The sequence below is a fragment of the Equus caballus genome, chromosome 1, assembly GCF_041296265.1.
Source record: "Equus caballus isolate H_3958 breed thoroughbred chromosome 1, TB-T2T, whole genome shotgun sequence".
NCBI classification, from domain to species: Eukaryota; Metazoa; Chordata; class Mammalia; order Perissodactyla; family Equidae; genus Equus; species Equus caballus.
The window spans coordinates 48,884,724-48,904,578 of record NC_091684.1 but is presented as its reverse complement, the minus strand read 5'-3'; the positions used below and the strand labels follow the sequence as shown (position 1 = coordinate 48,904,578).

At 33.8% G+C, this 19,855-nt stretch overlaps 1 protein-coding gene across 2 annotated transcripts in view; it reads left to right on the top strand.

Moving 5' to 3' along the window:
- IPMK (inositol polyphosphate multikinase) overlaps positions 1-19,855 on the top strand; it is a 41,232-nt gene that overhangs the window by 16,005 nt on the left and 5,372 nt on the right. For both annotated transcript variants that reach the window (XM_023643441.2, XM_023643438.2), the window contains exons 3-5: positions 4,988-5,084; positions 9,022-9,194; positions 18,396-18,477. In XM_023643441.2, coding sequence (XP_023499209.1) covers positions 4,988-5,084; positions 9,022-9,194; positions 18,396-18,477 — 352 coding nt within the window. The remainder of the gene's footprint in view (positions 1-4,987; positions 5,085-9,021; positions 9,195-18,395; positions 18,478-19,855) is intronic.

The window sequence follows — 19,855 nt, the reverse complement described above, 5'->3', positions numbered from 1 at the left end:
GCAAGTCCTAGTATACTGTATATGTGACTGAAACAAAAGCTTCATGAAATACAATTCTTATCTTTACTGATGCAGTGTAGTATTTTCTATTCTACTTCATTTTTTAAAGATCCTTATTCTGATCCACTAAATTGACTTCAATTAATGAGATGACCTACATTTTGAAAAACACTTAACTGAGAGACTTTGTATTTCTCAGAAATACTGAGTGTAAATAAGTGTTTTTATTACAGGATTTCTTAGAGCCTTAAATAGGCTAATGTGTACGTTGAATCACCAAAGTGGGGGAGGGGGAAGAGGCATCCTTAACATCTTAGTTAACCATATAACTAGGATACTTTTTAGTACATTGGTAGTGTTTTTCAACCACCACCTCTGTCTAGTTTCAAAACATTTTCATCATACAAAAGAAAACCTTGTGCCAGTTAAGCCATGATGCCCTATTCTTCCTTCCCCCCATTCACTGGTAACCACCAATCTGCTTTCTGTGGACTTGCCTATTCAAGGTATTTCATATAAATGGACTTATACAATATGTAATCTTTTGTGTCTAGCGTCTTTTGTTTAGTGTAATGTTTTTAAGGTTCATCTACATTAAAGTAAGCATTAGTATTTTGTTCCTATTTATAGCTGAGTAATATTCCATTGTACTTACCTACCACATTTTGTTTATCCATTCACCCATTGATGGACATTTGGATTGTTTCCACCTTTTGGCTTTTGTAAATAGTGCTGCTGTGAACATTCATGTATAAGTATTTGTTTGAGTTCCTGTTTCCATTTTCTTTGGATATATACCTGGGAGTGGAATTGCTAAGTCATATGATAATTCTACATTTATCTTTTTGAGGAACTGTCACATTATTTCCCAAAGCGGCTGCACCATTTTATATTTTCATCAGCAGTATGTGAGAGTTCCACATATTGTTCCACAAACAATGCTTGTTTGATTTGTTTTGCTTTGTTTAACGGCCATCTGAGTGAGTGTGAAGTGTTAATCTCATTGTGGTTTGTTTTGATTTGTATTTCTCTAATGGCTCATTATGTTGAGCATCTTTTCTTGTACTTATTGCCATGTTTATATCTTCTCTGGAATAATGTATCTTCAGACCCTTTGCTCATTTTTTCATTGGGTTGTCTTGTTTATTTAGTTTTAGGAATTCTTTCCATATTCTAGATATAAGCCCCTTATCAGATCTATGATTTGCAAAGATTTTCTCTCATTCTTTGGATTGTCTTTTCACTTTCTTGGTAGTATCTTTTGAAGCACAAATGTTTTTAAATTTTGAAGTCCAGTTTATCTTGTTTTTTCTTTTGTTGCTTGTGCTTTTGGTGTCATATCCAAGGTCATGAAGATTTATGCTATTTTCTTCTAAGAATTTTATAGCTTTAGCTCTTAAATTTAGGTGCAAGTGAAAAAAAACAATACAAGCTAAATTGAAAAACAAGTATTGCTATAAATGCTTTACCAATATTAACTCAGTTAATCCTCACAACAACCTGTGAGTTAGGCACTGTTAGTTATTATCCTCATTTTATATATAGTCGTGTGTCACTTAATGACGGGGATGCGTCCTGAGAAATGCGTCGTTAGGTGATTTCCTGGTCGTGCTAACATCATAGAGTGTACTTACACAAGCGCAGATAGTATAGCCCACTACATACCTAGGATATGGTACTAATCTTACAGGACCACTGTCGTATATCCAGTCCATTGTTGACCAAAGCGTTGTTATGCGGTGCATGACCATACGGTACGTGCACACTACAGCATGATTAGTTTAAATAACTTGACCAAGATTGTTCAAATAGTTAATGATGGCCTCAGGATTTGAATGTAAGCAGTGTAGCTCTAGAATATGCGTTTAACTTCTCCACACTGCCTTTATTTTGAAGAAAGTATTTTATATTTATTCTGTAAAAGTCTTGTACATAATTTGTTGAATTTATTCTAGGTACTTTATTTTTTGTTTCTATTGTAAACAGTATTCTTTTGAAGTACGTTTTCCAATGATTGCTAATATATGAGTGAAATAGATATTTCTATAGTGTTCTTACATATAGTAATCTTACTGAACTCTTATTAACTTGTATTTATCTGAGCTTCTCTAACAATTCTAATTGTTTTCTGTATAGACAGTTATATCTTCTGTGATTGGAAGTTTTGTTTGTCCCTTTTGATTCCAGTTACTTCTCTCAAGGACTTCCAGTCTAGTCCTGCATTGAAGTAATGATGGGGGCATGTCCCTCTCATTTAACAGAAGTGCTTCTGACATTTCCCCATTAAAGTATGACTCTAAGTTTTTGATAGCTACTTCTGCGCAGATTAAGGAAATTGCCTTTTGTGTGAGTGAGGGTTCTGTCAAGAAATAAATGTGCTTTCTGTCAGTTTAATAAAAGGACTGTTTACAAAGGTGCAGTCAGAGTTTAAGGCCACCTGCAAGAGATAATGCTATACCACCCCTGGGCCGAAAGGGCAAGGAGAGGGAGTGGTTACTAAAACCCAGGAAGCTAACTTTGTGAGAAGACATGAACTAATAAGGAGGGAACTAGAGAAGTAAATAACCTGATCTCAACTCTTCTACCCTCCATCTCTTGCACCAGTAAGAGACAATGGCAAGAGGGCAAGGGACCCACCCATTGTCATGCAGTTGATTCAAGTTAGCTTCTTGGGAAAGGGGAAGATAGACAGAATTTTTTCTATTTTTATTTCAAGAAACAATTTAAAACATGAATGGGTATTGAATACTTTTCAGCTACCTTTTCTGTATCTGTTGAAATGATCATATGAGTTTCTTCCTTTAATCTGTTAATGTGGTAAATGCCATAATAGATTTCTAGTATTAAGTTTAGAATAAAACTTACTTGGACATGTCTTTTTTATTTGTTTTATAATAGTGCACATTACTGGGTTTTGTTTGCTAGTGTTTTATTTAAGATTTTTTCCAGCCATGCTCATAAATGAGATTAAACTATTATTTTCCTTGTCTGGTTTTGATATCAGGTTTCTTTTAGCTTCATAGAATGAGTTGAGGAGTGTTTCTTTTTCTATTTTATGAAAGAGTTTGTATCGGATAAGGATTTATCCAAAGTTTACACCAGTAAACTTTAATGGTTTTGGATAATTAGGTAGACCATATTTGGTGAGAGTTAATTGGATAAGATGTTTTACAAGTTGTTTTTAAAACAAAAATCTTTTCCTTAAAGTCTTGATAAAACTTAAGTATAAGTTCATCAGAGTAGCGTGTGGTCTGTCTCTGTCTCTTTCTTTCTTCCTGTCCATCCTTCTTTTTTCCTTTCATTCTTTCCTGGGAAGGGATATATTTTTAACCAGTGATTTAGTTTCTTAAATGTCTTGATTTTTTATTTGTTAATGTAATGGTAAAATAGTTAGATTATATTTTTATACAAAATTGACCACTTGGCAAAGTTCTTCATAGTATTTAAAAAAATCTCTGCTAATCTAGTTGTGACTCACTTTTTATTCCTGATATTGTTGACTTGCTGCTTCTCTCTTTTTCTCAATCAGTTTGGCCACCAGCATTCTTGTAGTGTAATGGTAGGGGAATGGAGAGGGATGCCAAGGTTTTTACTGTTCACTATTTAGATTTTTATTTGCTCTCCCTTTTTCAGTATAGTAATTCTATCATCATGTATGCCTGGTCCCTAAATTCAGAGATCCTTTGGTTCAAGTCTTCATAGTGGACCTTTGTGAAGCCCACAGATCACTGCTCAGCTTAACGCTTTTGGTTTCCTCTTTATTTAGATCCTTGTTAGTTTCTGTTCTTTCTTGGGAGCTCAGCTATGCATTTAAGGAAATATTCGTTAATTTTATCTTACATTTTTAGGTAGAAAGTCTGGCATGTTGCAGTAAATACCAGTCCTAGTACTTTAAGAAATTTATATTTAAAATAAGAAGAGAAGGTTTACTTCTCTACTCTTCCAGTTCTTTTATCTTTTTCGCTTATAAATATTTCATGGACTTCTTTAGGTAAGTACATAGAGATATACTTGGCTCCTCCATCTTGTTTTTACGTCATCATGAACACTGCCCTCATTGTCATTGTGCCAGGAACAGAGGGATGATAAGGTACACCCTGCTCTTAATTACCTTGGTCTGGAAGTGACTAATATCACTTCTGCTCACATTTCAGTAGGGGAGGCTGGGAAATACAACGTACCATATGAATATTTGGTGAGTCTCTGCCACACTTGAGTTTATTCTGTAAAGTTATGTTGTATGTAACTACTTGGCATGGTTTGATATATATAATTAGAATTCAAATACTAAGATTTCATAAGCATTTTATACCAGTAAACTTTAATGGTTTTGGATAATTAGGTAGACCATATCTGGTGAAATTTCATTGGATAAGATGTCTTACAAGTTGTTTTTAAGACAAAAATATTTGTTTCCTCTTCTAGGAAAAAAACTAAGACCCTAGTTCCAGGATATCTGAACATTTCTAGTATTTTCTAAAATTCTTACTGGTTATAAATGAAGGAATTAAATGAGCTATAATTAGACTTAACATTAAGTTAAAGGATAACTTTTTTAAAAAAAGTAAAATCGCAATTTGCTTATAGATGTGATCAAATGGACACTAAACTCCCCCCATCCCTTGGGGGTGGTGGAGAGACACCAATTGAACCTCCTCTGGCCAGAATTTATTTGCATGTCTATGAACAAGAATTATTTTGTATTTGCTAAGAGTTATCTACAACTTACTTAGTTCTAAAATAGTTGAAGGATAGTGAAAGCCTAGAGTTAAGTAACCGAGAAGACCTTGCTCTAAACAACACATAATTTTTCACTGGAGACGCACAGTAATCTTTTTTTTTTGCTTTTTCCAAATTTACTTCCAAATTGAAACTCAGACCAGATAAATTGTGATTCAACAGTATTGTTTTATTTGAAAAGTATATAGCAATTATAAAGCGTTATAAGAAAGCTAACATGCAAATGTTATATTTCTCTTTGTTTCAGGTTTATGCTGCTGATTGTACTGATGGTGTTCTTTTAGAGCTACGAAAATATTTGCCAAAATATTATGGTATCTGGTCACCTCCCACTGCACCAAATGGTAATCTTTTCTTAAAAATCTATCTTTTAATCTTAATTCATGAGAGTGGCTTTTTAAAAGTCTTTATATAAAACTAAGCCTAGTAGTATAAAAAAGAATATATATGTGTTTTTCTTTCTAATCCTTCTCTACTTCATTAAAGAAAACTTATTAACACTTGCTTTTCATAACCAGTTTCTTAAATGATACATACAAATTAATGGCCAATCTTACAATTGAATGAAAATAATGTATACTGGTACTTAATACTGTATCAATTTACAGATGTCCTTTTTTTCCTGGTTTATTGGGCAGTTTCTTTTCTCATTTTGAGTAGGAAAAAAAATCAAGAAAAATATTTTCTTTGCATAATTTCCTCCCTATCTCCTACCCACTCCTTCATCCTCCACCTCCAGGCTTTAAATTGCAGTCTTTTAAAAAATACTGGTAAGTTTCGTAGTTAGGAGACAAAATGATCTATGTAGGTCACAGTATTTCTCTCTCTTAATATTAGTTAATATTGAAGCAGTATTTGCCACTTCAAGGCCTTTGACAGAGCAGAGAGAATTTGATTAAACAAGCAGCTTGACTACTTAATTGAAGAAGGTTCATGAATGGAGAAGAGTTTCAAACTTGACAGAGTTTAAGAATAACCCATAGGCTTCTTAAAATGCAAATTAATAGACTCAACTCCCAGACATTTTGATTATGTAGCTGTAGGTTGGCGTTTAGTGATATACTTGTTAAATAAAAGCTGCAAGTTTTTTTGATGTGGATAGTGCTTGAACCACATTTTGAGAATGAGGAGAGAAGGGGGCTCCAGTTTGAGCTTGTTCTTTGCTTCACTTCTTTGTCTTCCTTCTGCTTATTCACAGGATTTGCCAAGTTGCATTAGTAGTGAATCATGGTGTCTGCCTGTGACTGTCCCCAGTTAGCTAATAGTCAGTCAATAATGTTTTTAAAAAGTGAGCTGAGCTTTAGTATTAGAGTAATGACGTAATTTATTTCCTGGCCCTTTTTTTTTTCTTTTTTTATTTGGGCATCTTTTCTTATATGCTCAGGGTAGAGTTTTATAAAGCTTGGTAAATTCTTATAATCCAAAGTAGTAAAATGTAGAAAGTACTGTCAGTTCAGCAAATTATTGTAACTTTAGGGAAGCATAAGAATGTGCTGACCAATGTGTTTTTTTAAAAAATTTTTTTCTGACAGCTTTATTTATCTGTTTATTTGGTGAGGAAGATTGGTTGCCAGTCTTCCTGTTTTTGCTTGAGGAAGAGTGGCCCTGAGCTAACATGTGTGCCAGTCTTCCTCTATTTTGTATATGGGACACTGCCACAGCATGGCTTCATGAGTGGTATGTAGGTCCTTGCCTGGGATCCAAATCTGCGAACCCCAGGTCGCTAAGGCGGAGCACAGAAACTTTTTTCTTACATTGAGATATGCTTATCTCAGTATAAACTTATGTTGAGATATGATTTACATACCATAAAACTCACTCATTTAAAGTGTACGATTCCGTACAATTCAGTTTTTAGTGTATTCATGGAGTTGCACAATCATCACCTGTAACTATTTTTAGAACATGACCAATAGGATTCTTTTTTTCTTTTTAAGATAAAACATTTGTTGGCAATTATTTTTAAAGATTTTGGGCTAGTTCTATATGTTAAATCTCATTTGTACCTGTGTATGAACACAGATGCCTAGTACACATACTATCAAAAGGCTTTTATTGATAGTTTTTTAGAGGAATGGAAATGTATATGTTCAAGTAGGTTTGAGCAAATTTAGGCTTCTCAGATGTAATGTCCAGCCTTATTGATTGGTGGGGTTCTGGATCTAGCTACCAGTCAAGCTTCAGGAAGCATGGACTAAAATAAGCTGGCATACATGTCTGTTATCTCCCTCCCTCTTTGCCCCAGATTTGGAGGTTCAAGTTCTCTACTTGTGATTCCTACTTTCAGCTTCTGTTGCTCAGAAGTGGCTGGTGATTGATGGGGAAAGTGGGAACAAGGCCTTCTCTGTTTTTCCGTTTGGCTTCATAGTTGGGCAGGGGATCCTCACCTGGTCTTTTCTCCTTTTTGAGAGGTTCAGAAATGAAGATGGTAGCCAATACTTAGTAAACTTTCTAGATATGGTGGGGAAGAGCCTGATGAAACTTGGAACCCATATTCTCATAATTTATAGAATCAGCGATATTCATTAAGGGGATCTAAATAAGTCTTCCTTCAACTCCCTAAATGCCCTCTCCCTTGTCTTTGTTTTAAAGGAACTAGTTATCTTTACTATTTAGTTATTTGTAGGTCTTTTGATTTTTCCACAATGTTTCAAATGTTTCTGTTTTTTCTCCTTTGATACTGGGGAATTTTCTGCCTCTCTTTCTTAGAGTGTCAGGACTATATTTCAGCAGTAGAAAATTTGCTATAGGAATTTTTATTTTATTTTTTTAGGAAGGTTATCCCTGGGCTAACTACTGCCAGTCCTCCTCTTTTTTTTGCTGAGGAAGCCTGGCCCTGAGCTAACATCGTGCCCATCTTCCTCTACTTTATATGTGGGATGCCTACTACAACATGGCTTGCCAAGCGGTGGTCCGCACCTGGGATCCAAACCGGCCAACCCTGGGCCACCAAGAAGTAGAACATGCACACTTAACCCCTTCGCCACTGGGCTGGCCCATCTATAGGAATTTTTAATGTTTAATGTATTATAAAACGATATAAGTATATTTAATTTATATTTAGGATAATATTTAATTATATATATTTAAGTTGAAAATATATGTAAAATAGAAAAGCTTCCTTCCTTCATAGTAACGTTGTGTAATCTTGTGCTATCATCAACAGCATGAAGTATATAAATGTTTTGAGCATGCTAACCATGTCATTGGTAAAGCCACTGAGAAATCTTACTTAGTAGTCTGCTTATAACCAGCCATGAAGTGGTATGTTTTGAAGTACCTGGTAGTTATTTTCAGGATCTTTACCTCAAAAAATTAAGAAACTATAGAAATTATATATATACTTTCCATAAATTAATAGATAAATGCTAGATTTATCTTCTGTGGACATAGCCTTTTAAACTTAACTATATTTCTCTTCAGTGTGACCTCTTGTAATGAGCTCCATGTATTTATGAAAAGTAGATGTCCTTCTATTTATTTTGCAAATGCCAAGACTAAGCATTGCAGAATACTGTCTTAGATCTGAGGTTCACAAATGCTGGTCCTTGGACCTCTGACAGATGGGCTTCATCAGAATCTGTTGTCCTAAACAGAGTGTTTGAGAATTTAAAAAAGTCGGTCCAGTTATTCTACTATCTATCTTTATGATTTATACACACACAAATACACACATGCATATATATGTACTTATATGTAAAACTCTCTCCATTTTTTTTAATATGTAAAATTCTGTCTTTACTTGCAAGTTACATCAGATCAAATAATCGTAATTATTTTCCGAATATCATATTAATGTAGTTTATTTCCTTGACCTTGGTCAGAATGAACTAAACCATTCCAGATAGAACATTTATCTTATGCTTAGTTTGTCGGACTTTTTGGATGAGTTTTACAACATATTGTCTGTTCACCTAAAAATTGAAAAGTACTGCTCCACTCTACCCAGAGGGGCCTAGCTCAAAAAGTGTCCTTAGATATCCATTCTGTGGCCTTGCTTTATAAGTGAGGCTCCCCTGCAATAAAATGCCTTTGATCATTTAAATTACTGAATCTCAAGATTGACCTACTTCAAATTAAGGTCTATTCTAGTGAAATAATTTGCTAATTGCGTTTTTCAGAGAGAATTTGTATTTAGATTTATTTCCAGTGATGATGACTGTAAAAAAATCAGCAAAGATCTCAATGCTCAGATGATTTCCTCATTTTGTTTTCACCTGACAATTACTTGAGTAGTAGTGTGTTTGCCTAATACTAATTAAGGTTTTTCTTTAATAACAGATTTATACCTAAAACTGGAAGATGTGACCCATAAATTTAGTAAGCCCTGTATAATGGATGTAAAGATAGGGCGAAAAAGTTATGATCCTTTTGCCTCTTCTGAGAAGATTCAGCAACAGGTCAGCAAGTACCCGTTAATGGAAGAGATTGGGTTCTTGGTGCTTGGCATGAGGGTAAGAGTGATTATTAATATAATGCACACATTTCTCTTTACATGTTTTTCCTTTGAAAAATTACAGATGTCATTATACTACTAATATATCAAAAGATAATATATTTGGAATTGATTTGTCCCTCACTCCCCAATGTGAGCAGAGATTTTTAGCTCTTTTGTTCACTGATAACATGGTCAGTGTCTGGAATGATTCTGACATATAATATGTGATTATTAAATAGATGAATGAATGTTTTAAACAAGCTTATGTTTAGGTACAAAATTTATGATAAGTAAATGTGATATTTATGATTTTCGCATGAGAAAAGTGTTGTTTATATATTCAGTAATTTTTATATATTTTAAAATAGAAAAAGGAAATTAAAATTAGGTCACTGTTTCAGATTGTGCTTTAAAACAGTTATTTTATTTGCTCATGCTTCTGTGGTTTGGCAATTTGAGCTGGGCTCAGGTGGACAATTCTGCTAGTCTCCCCTAGGGTCCCTCCTGTGACTGCACTCATCTGATGGGTCTACTGGGGGTAGATGGTGTAAAATGACCTCACTCTCATGTCTGCTTAACTATATAAGCATAATGGGTAGTTTTGAAATTCATGTAAGATGGTATATGAGTCTTTTGAGTTTTAAGCAGGAGAGTTAATAGGAAGCGTTATAGATGAACTGTTAATGTGATGGTTATAACAGCACAGTTGAATTTGGTATTCTGATTGTAAATAAACTAAAGAAATTGTTGATACAAGTATTTCATTTTAGGAACTGTAATTAAATGTGGGTATATAGTAAAGAGAAAAAAGGGTAATGGAGTAATGTTAAAACAAACAAGGAATAAACATTCCACAGGAATCTGAGTGGGCAACTATTTAAACTTTCACTGTTTTCAAATCTCTCACCTTTCCACTTTACTTCTCAACTTTTAGCAGATGACTTTGCCTTCTGCTTCAGAAAAAAATGAAAGCCATCAGACAGGATTTCCTTTAATTTCCTGCTTACAGATGTACATGCCTAACCTGCAAGTGCTTTCATTCCCTCTCTACTCTTTCCTGTCACACTGAAGAATTTTCTATCCTCCTGTCTAAGGACAGCCCTTCTCTCTGTTCTCTGGATCTCATTCCCTCCCACCTTTTCAGAAACCTCTAACACAATTGATTCTCTCTTGTCTTTCTCATATCTTCAACTTCTGTCTCTCTCTACTCTTTTCTTTTTGCTTTAAATATGTTCAAATCACTCTCAATTTTTTAAAAAACAAAACATCAGAACCTACCTTTACCCTGCCCTGTTCTCCAGCGGTGGATTTAATTTGCCTCTCCTTCACAACCAAATTAGTTATTTCCATTTCGCTACTTTCCACTTAGTATTCTTCAGTCCAATCCAATATGGCTTCTGCTCCATCATGCCACCAGATTGGCTTCTCACTAAGATGTCCCTAATGATATCTCCATGTTACTAAATTCAAATGGTATTTTTCATTACTTACCTTATGTCACTTAGAAAAGCAGCCTTCAAGGCTGACTTGGTCCTCCTTGAAACATTCCTCTTTGTGTCCATGGCACTGCACTCTCGCCTGGTTTTTTCCAAAGGCCACTGTGCAGGTTTCTTTGCCAGTTCATTTCTCTCTGTTTATTCTTTAAACGTTGAGATATTCTGCTCAGTTCCATTTTACTGCCTCCCTCTCTTTTCTTTCTATTTCTTCCTAAGCAGTGTCCTTTGTTTTCAGTGGTTCAGTTTCACTTACATTGATAACTCCCAAATGTATATCTTCAGCCTCTGCTTTTTCTTTGATCTCCTGATCTGTATAGCTAACAGCCTACTAGACATTTTACTTAGATAACTTAAAGACATTTAGGATTAATACATAAAAAACTGACACACACATCCCTCTTGGAAACTAACAAACATAACATAGCAACAAATTTCTGTTATTCCCTATCTCAATAAATTAGAAATCACCATTACATTCAGTTTTGTAAACTAGAAACCTTACAGTCACCATCACCTCTCAGAGCTATCCATCAATCCTATCAATCTTAATTCCCAAATATCTGTTGAGTCCCATTATCACCATTATCCCTCTCCAGACTCTAGTATCTTAACTGATCTTCCTCTTTTTGCTTGAGGAAGATTGCCGCTGAGCTGACATCTGTGCCAGTCTCCCTCTCTTTTCCATGTGGGATGCTGCCTCAGCGTGGCCTCATGAGCAGTGTGCAAGTCCACGTTCAGGATCTGAACCCATGAACCCCAGGCCGCCAACACAGAGCACCTGAACTTAAACTACTACACCACAGGGCTGGCCCCTGAAGTTAATTTTTTGGTGTGGTTTGAGGAAGGGGTCAAGCTTCGTTCTTCTGCGTATGGATGTCCAGTTGTCCCAGCACGAGTTGTTGAAAAGACTATTCTTTCCCTCACTGAATGGTCTTGACACCCTTGTTAAAAGTAAATTGACCATAAATGTGTGTTTATTTCTAGACTCTCAGTTCTATTCTCTTGATCCAGATTGTCTATTTCTATGCCAGTACCACACTGTTGTCTTTTTTTTTTAATTTCAACTCTATTGAGGTATAATTAACATATAAAGTTGTAAGATATTTAAAGTTTTAAAGTGTACATTGTGGTGATTTGATATATGTATACATTCCCCCCATCTGGTTAATTAATGCATCCATCACCTAACATCTATCTTTTTTGTGTATGTGTGAGAACATTTAAGTTCTATTCTCTTAGCACATTTCAAGTATACAATACAGTGCTATCAACTGTAGTCACTATGTTTTACATTAGATCCTCAGACTTTAGTCATCTTATAGCTGAAAGTTTGTACCCTTTTACCAGCTTCTCCCTATTTCCCCCATCCTCTAGTGCTTGGCAACCACTTTTCTGCTTTCTGTTTCTATGAGTTTGACTTTTCTTTTAGATTCCATGTATAAGTGATGTCAAACAATATTTGTCTTTCTCTGTCTGGCTTATTTCACTTAGCGTAATGCAGTTAAGGTCCATCCATGTTGTTACAAATGGCAAGATTTCCTTCACTTGAGAATAATATTCCATTGTATTTTTATTTTTTATTTATTTTTTATTAATTTTTTTCCTTCCCAAAGCCCCCCAGCACACAGTTGCACATTCTTGGTTGCGGGTCCTTCTAGTTGTGGCATGAGAGAGGCCACCTCAGCATGGCCTGATGAGCAGTGACATGTCTGCGCCTAGGATCTGAACCGGTGAAACCCTGGGCCTCAGCAGCGGAGTGCGTAAACTTAACCACTCAGCCACAGGGCCAGCCCCTCCATTGTATTTTTATACCATATCTTTATCCATTCATTCATTCATGGATACTTTAGGTTGTCCGTATCTTGGCTACTGTGAATAATGCTGCAGTGAACATGGCATGGAGATATTTCTTCGATAGCCTATTTTCATTTCCTTGGATGTATACGCAGAAATAGAATTGCTGGATCATATGGTATTTCTATTTTTAATTTTTTTGAGGAACCTCCATAATGTTTTCCGTGGTGGCTGCACCAATTTACATTTCTACCACTGGTGCCGAGGAGTTCCCTTTTCTCCATATTCTCACCAACACATGCTTATTATCTCTTGTCTTTTTGATGATAGCCATTTTCACAGCTGTGACTGCTATCTCATCGTGGTTTTGATTTGCATTTCCCTGATGATTAGTGATGTTGAGTACTTTTTGATGTTCTGTTGGCCATTTAGATGCCTTCTTTGGAAAAATGTATATTCAGTTCCTCTGCCCATGTTTAAATCAAATTGGCTTTTTTTCCTATTATATGAGTACTTTTATATTTTGGATATTAACCAGTTATCAGATATGTGATTTGCACGTATTTTCTCAGAACCGCACTAACTTGATTAACTGTAGCTTTGGAGTAAGTTTTGAAATCAGGAATTGTGAGACCTCCAACTTTGTTTTTCGTTTTTGAGATTGTTTTGACTATTCTGAGTCCCTTAAATTTCCGCGTGAATTTTAAGATCAACTTGTCAGTTTTGGCAAAGAAGTGCCAGCTAGGATTTTGGTATGGATTATGTTGGATCTGTAGGCCAATTTGGGTTCCCCTCTTTTTGTTCTCATATCTTCCTTTATATAGTATTTGACAGTTTATAATTACATATTGTTTACTTATCTGAGAAAAGGCATGATTGAAGTGTGAAATAAAATGATAATGTGAATATAGATTTAATTATACAATTCTGGAATATTCAGATTGGGAGATAAATCTTGAATTTTCACAGGAGTAATGTTAGGATTAATTTTTTCAAATGATTTATTTCTTTAGTAGGTGATAAATTCATTGAATTTTTTAATCACAGTGGGTTTATAGACTAATAATAAAGATAGACTTGGATAATTTTAGAATTGATGTTCCAAATTTTAAAAGTTTCCCCCCAGGACAGTCATGCCTTTAAATAAAAAAACCTTGGATATCACTGAGTAGATGGAGGTTCACCAAATACATGTTTTTAAATAGTTTTCTGTTATGTTTAACCAGTAGTGAAAGAAATTTCGTGGGCAGAATAACTTGCTGATTTTCTGTGCTGATTTAGGAATTCTTTATTTTTAAATGATTTTCAGCAATTATACTCTTATTTCCTTGATTCCAACATGGGGTAGATGATAAGACACCATTGATAGAATAAGAAGATTTGTTAAGATATGTATTTTAAAAGAGATAGAAACATAATAGGGCCTATAAGAGAAAGGGAGTCAAGAGAGGAGGGGTATAGAGTGACTTTGGAAAAGGTGGTATTTTGAACTGGTGGCAAGGGAAAATAATAGCTAGAAAACCAAGAAGAAGCAGAGCATATTGTGAACTGTTAGGAGTTTATGCAAGGTGACTAGAGCATACCATATATGGATAGGTGGAGTGTATATTGTCTTAAAGGATCATACTTGAGAGAAGTTAGTATATCAGCAACTTGCTTTGAGACTTACTGGTTTTTTGAAATAGGGTCCTTAAGAGTTAACTATTGTGTACATGGTTAATTTTCCAATTTTTGTATTGACTGTGAAGACATGTGCTATGTAATTATAGGGATTTATTATTGAAATAAAATCTGTAGAAATTCACCTGAAATTAAAACATGTAATTAAGACTTTAGAATGATTTAATTTTTAGATGTTTCTGTATGTTTTTTGTGACAACTTAAATTTTTGACAAAGAAATACCCTTTGGAGAGAAATAACCTTTCTTAACCACTGATTCCTGATTACTTGATACTTCTCTTTTGATCTTGATTGATCACGTTATCTAAAAATCAGAATCACTCTGTATATCTTTTTTCTTTATAATACTGAGTCACTGTCTTCAAATCTCTCCTTCCCATGAATTGATTTAATATGAAATGTATTTCACTAAAGATATTTCATTTTGTTTGCACCTGACATAAGTTCATATAAAATAATCAACTTATATAGTGAAATATGATCCAGTAAGTGCTGGAGCTTACTTTTGCTTGTCATTCTGTCCTACTCGTGTCTCCCAGCTTTCCTTTCCATTAAAAAAAAATTAGGTACCTTTTTTGCTACATATTTACATATTTTCAAGATGGGAGTATAAATTTTGATTTAGAAATATGTTTGCTACTGACCAAGGCTGGGAAGTAGGTAGAGACTGGAGAAATTCTCAGATCTCTTTCCATTCTAGCTTTAACTAGTAACGTAAAAATAAATAGAGGGAGAGGGAATATCAACAAATATCAATAATATCAGTAAACTGAAACTATTTAGCTTTAGTCTATATGTGAAATTTAGATTCTCATATGTGAAATTTAATTTAGCTCAGATAATATACCGCTGAATAGTAGAATGGTGACTCTTTTTATTTTGAGAATCCTCTTTTTTTTGGTGCATTTCCTGGTTTGTAGTTTATATGACTATGACTTGAAAATTTTCTGTTTTTTTGTTTTTATGCAGATTTGTAATTTATTCAGATTATTATTTTTCTCAATTTCATCCTTTTTATTGTGACATAATTGACATATTGTGTAAGTGTAAAGTGTACAACAGGTTGACTTAATACATTTGCATATTGCAGTATGATTACCACCATAGCACTAAGTAACACCTATATCACATTGAGAATCCTCCTTTAAACATATTTATGTGTATAGAGAACATAAGTTGTTTCTGTTTTTGTTTTATAAACATTTTGGATGTGCTTAAGTGTTCCTACAAAAACATTTTTTCCTGTAATCAAATATAATTTTTGGTGTTTATAAAGTGCTTTCTTCCATTCATAGTAACAATTTTTAAAGATAAATTGTCTCTCTTTAATGGGCTGTATGTGTATATAAGAACATGGTTGTATTTGAACTTTTCCAATGACTTGAAGCATTTGAGATAGATGATAATTAGCTATGCGAAACTGGGAGTTACAAAATATCAATTTGTTAAGTTAATATATTCTTAATGCTTCTTAAAAATGTATTTAACTAAAATTTGAGAAGTTACAAAGTTGTGTGGTTCAAACTCCAAAAAATATAAAAATATGCAGAGTGAGAAGTCGCCCTCCACAGAGAATACCGTATTCTATTTTTTTCTCCAGCGTATCCTTCCAGAGGTATGTTACACATTTAAAAACAAGTACTACAGGGGGTGGCCCAGTGGTGTAGTGCTTAAGTTCGCATGCTCCACTTTGGTGGCCCGGGGTTCGTGGATTCAGGTTCTGGGCACAGACCTACACAGCACTCATCAAGCCATGGTGTAGCATCGTCCCACATACAAAAATAGAAGAAGGTTGGCACAGATGTTAGCTCAGCAACAGTCTTCCTCACCAAAAACAGAAAAACAGGTACTGCTGATATGTGTTCTATTATCACAAATCCTGCTTTGAACACTGTTGCATATCTTCCTTTTTTGTCCATTTAACATATCATGCCATAATTTGAACAGTTCTCTTTGATGGATTCTTTGATTGTTTCCAATCTTTTGCTATTACAGGTGAGTAACCAGAGACCTACCTCATTCCACCAGTAAGCTAGCATATTTATGGGATAAGTTTCTAGGGGGGAATTGCTTGGCTTATGTGCATTTATAATTTTGGTAGATATGAGCATCTGCCGGATACAGAGCAGTAGTTTTGAACCAGGGGCACTTTTGCTGCCCAGGGGGACATTTGGCAATGTCTGGAGACATTTTTGGTTGTCACGGTTTTGGGGAGGGCTGTGGTCCTGGTATGTTTGAGAGCTGTTTGATTTTCGTGAACTCTTCAGGTCCTTTGTTTATTTTCCCATAAGAGTATATATGTCCTTTGTTTGTCATAAATTTCCAATACTGTTTGTCTATTTGTGTTTTGATTTCTCCATGGTAAAAACACTGTGAACATTTTTTAAATATTTTATGTGGTGGAAATTGCTGAGTTTTGGTTGGAAATACCTTCCTAGTTAGCAGTTATTCAAAGATTCTTTCATGTTGATGGGGGGAGGGCACTTGTATCATTTCCTTTTGTGCATTTTGATCTTTGATGTATTTGGAATTTATCCTTGCATAAAGTGTAAATACAGCTTTTTTTTTTCCCAGATCACTACTTAATCATACTAACACCATTTAATAAATAATTAATCTTTTTCTGCTGATTTAAAATATCATAACATACAAACTTGTCATATGTATTTAAAATATATTTTAACAGAATCAGTATCTCAAAGAGATACTGTTCATTGCAGCATTATTCACAGTAGCCACGATATGGAAACAACCTAAGTGTCTGTCCACAGATGAATAGATAAAGAAGATGTGGTATATATACACAATGAAATATTAGCCATGAGAAAGAAAGAAATCCTGCCATTTGTGACAGCATGGATAAACCCGTAGGGCATTTTACTAAATGCAATAAGCCACGCAAAGAAAGACAAATACTGTATGGTATCACTTCTATGTGGAATCAAAAAAGAAGCCAATGTCATAGAAACAGAGAATAGAATGGTCGTTTCCAGGGGCTTGGGGAGGGAGAAATGGAAAGATGTAGGTGAAGGGGTACACACTTTCAGTTATAAGATGAAGAAGTTCTGAGGATCTATTATACAGCGTGGTGACTATATTTAATAATTATGGTATTGTAAACTTGAAATTGACTGAGAGTAGATTCTAAGCATTCTTCCCACACACACAGAAAAAACGAGTTAATTATGTGACGAGATGGGAGTTAATTATCTTGATCTTGGTAATCATTTCACAATGTCTGTGTATACTAAATAATCACATTGTACACTTTAAATATGTACAGTTATGTTTGTTATTTATTCCTCAATTAAGTTGGAAAAAAATAAGTTTGTTTTAATGTCTAGTAAGATGGCAAAGTTAGTCCCTCGTTGCTAATGTTATTTCGATTTTTTCTGGCTATTCTTATTTTTCTATATGAACTTCAGAATTAGCTTATATGGTTAAAAATTGTCAGTGTTTTATTATAATCTCATTTTAAGTAGAGATTAACTTAAGTAGAATTGCTATCTTTTATGATGTTGAGGCTTCCTCTCTGAGAACATGGGTGTGTGTTTGTGTGTATGTCTTAGGACTGTTTTAAAGATCATACGTTTATTTAGTTTATTTCTATGTCTTATTTCTTTTTTGTTGCATTTGTAAATGGGATCTTCCATTACAATTTCTAAACAATTATTTGTATATATGAAAGCTGTTTTCTGTTTACTAATTTGTACTCAGTCACCATTTCGTTTTCATTGTTTGTATTAGTTTTTCATTTGATTTTACAGTATATAACTATTACCTACAAAGAGTAATATTTCTGTCTCCTCCTTTCCAAATTATTACATCTTTGATTTCTTTCTCTTGTCTATTTGCATTTATTAGAAACTCCAGAACAATATTAGATAGTAATGATGATGGAAGACATTGTAAGAGAATACTTTTTGTGGAAGTTTCTTGTGTTTTACGACAGATACTTCCTTATTTCCACTTTAAACTTGAAACTAATTTTTGTTGGATTGAGATAGATAATTTTCATATTGGGAATATTCATTTCCCTTTTAAAGAATTTTCATCAATAGTGGATATAAATTTCTTAAATGAGTTTTTGGCATCTGTTGATGTGACGATGTGATTTTCTTCTTAGATCCATTAGAATGAAATATATGAGTAGATCTTCCCATCTTTTACCATCCTTGCATTGCTAGGGTAAACTCCACATGGTCAAGGAATATTAGTTTTTAATATTCAGTGCTTTTTCTGACAGGTTTATCATGTTCATTCTGATACCTATGAAACACAAAACCAGCACTATGGAAGAAGCTTAACAAAAGAAACTCTAAAGGATGGTAAGGATTGAAAAACCATATTTCAATGCCTGTATTACTGCATGGTTGTCACAATAATTCTCAAGTGATTTCAGTTTTAACTCTCTGTTGGTATAAATAAATAAATAAATAAATAAACTTTACAAAAAATAATAAATAAATAAACTTTAAAAAAAATAAACCTTAGATGCACAGAATTAGATTAATCATAATCTTTAGTTCATGATACACCAAAACCATAGGTCCATGAATGGCCCTCTTTTACATTTTTATTCATTTTTTATTTATTAATATACTTTAAAAAAGTAATGGATATCTGTGAACCAACCATCTAGTTCAAGTACTGGAACTAGAGATTGTCTTTGAAATCATAGAATATAGATTATAGTATATTAAAACTGCTTGTTTTATAACACACTTTAAAATGTGTGTTATAGCATGTAATGTATTTTTATTGAAATTTCCTTCATATAGTTGAGCTATATAAGCTACATAATGAATAAACAAGTGGCTTTAAAAGTAGTTTAAATAAAGTCTGTTAACATATATGCTTCTAAAATATTTATGGCCATTACAAAAGAAATGATATCTTGGATTTCTGGAAATACTATTCTATTAGGAGTTTATTCTTAGCTCTACCTAAGATGAGGAAGAGCTTATGAATAGTGTAAGGAGTTTGAAGAATAATTTTTATTTTATGTATAGAAAACAAACATCCACAGTGTGATCTTAACAATTAGTTTCTGCCTTGGTATACTTAATCAATAGCAAGATAATAGTCCAATTGACTCTTGATTAATATTTTCCAGGCTAATCTGAATGTTTTTTAGCAGTTTCTATCCCAGAGTGGAGGAATAAGCTATTTAAAAACAAAAATCAAATTATGTATGCCCATAAATTCCCAATTATGATAAATTAGGCATAGATAATTTTAAAAGAGGCCTAATAATCTGATATATTAAACATTTAAAAGTCAATTTTGAATAACATACTCAACCTGGAGTAGTGCTGATCCCCAAAGTGAGCATAACTTTTGTGAAAAGACTGATTTAATCAGTACTATAGAAAACAAAAAACTTATGACAGGTACAATTTGTTATGTTGGTAATGGGCTGTTGACACCATTAAAAATGGTTACGATTTAACTCTAGGTTTTAGATTAGTTCTTGAGTGTTATTCTAACAAACAAGTAATCTTACTATCAAATCTTTCACGATAGCAAATGAAACAAATGTTGGAATGATATTCTTTAAGAGAATATGTATAGAGAGAAATAAACCATCAGTCTACCTGTAGTAAATGTTTTTGTCCGAATACAATCTTTCACTTTACCTAAGTGTCATTTAAATGTTTTCTAGTAAGGGCATCTTCACCAGAAATTAAGTTGAGGTCCAAGTTT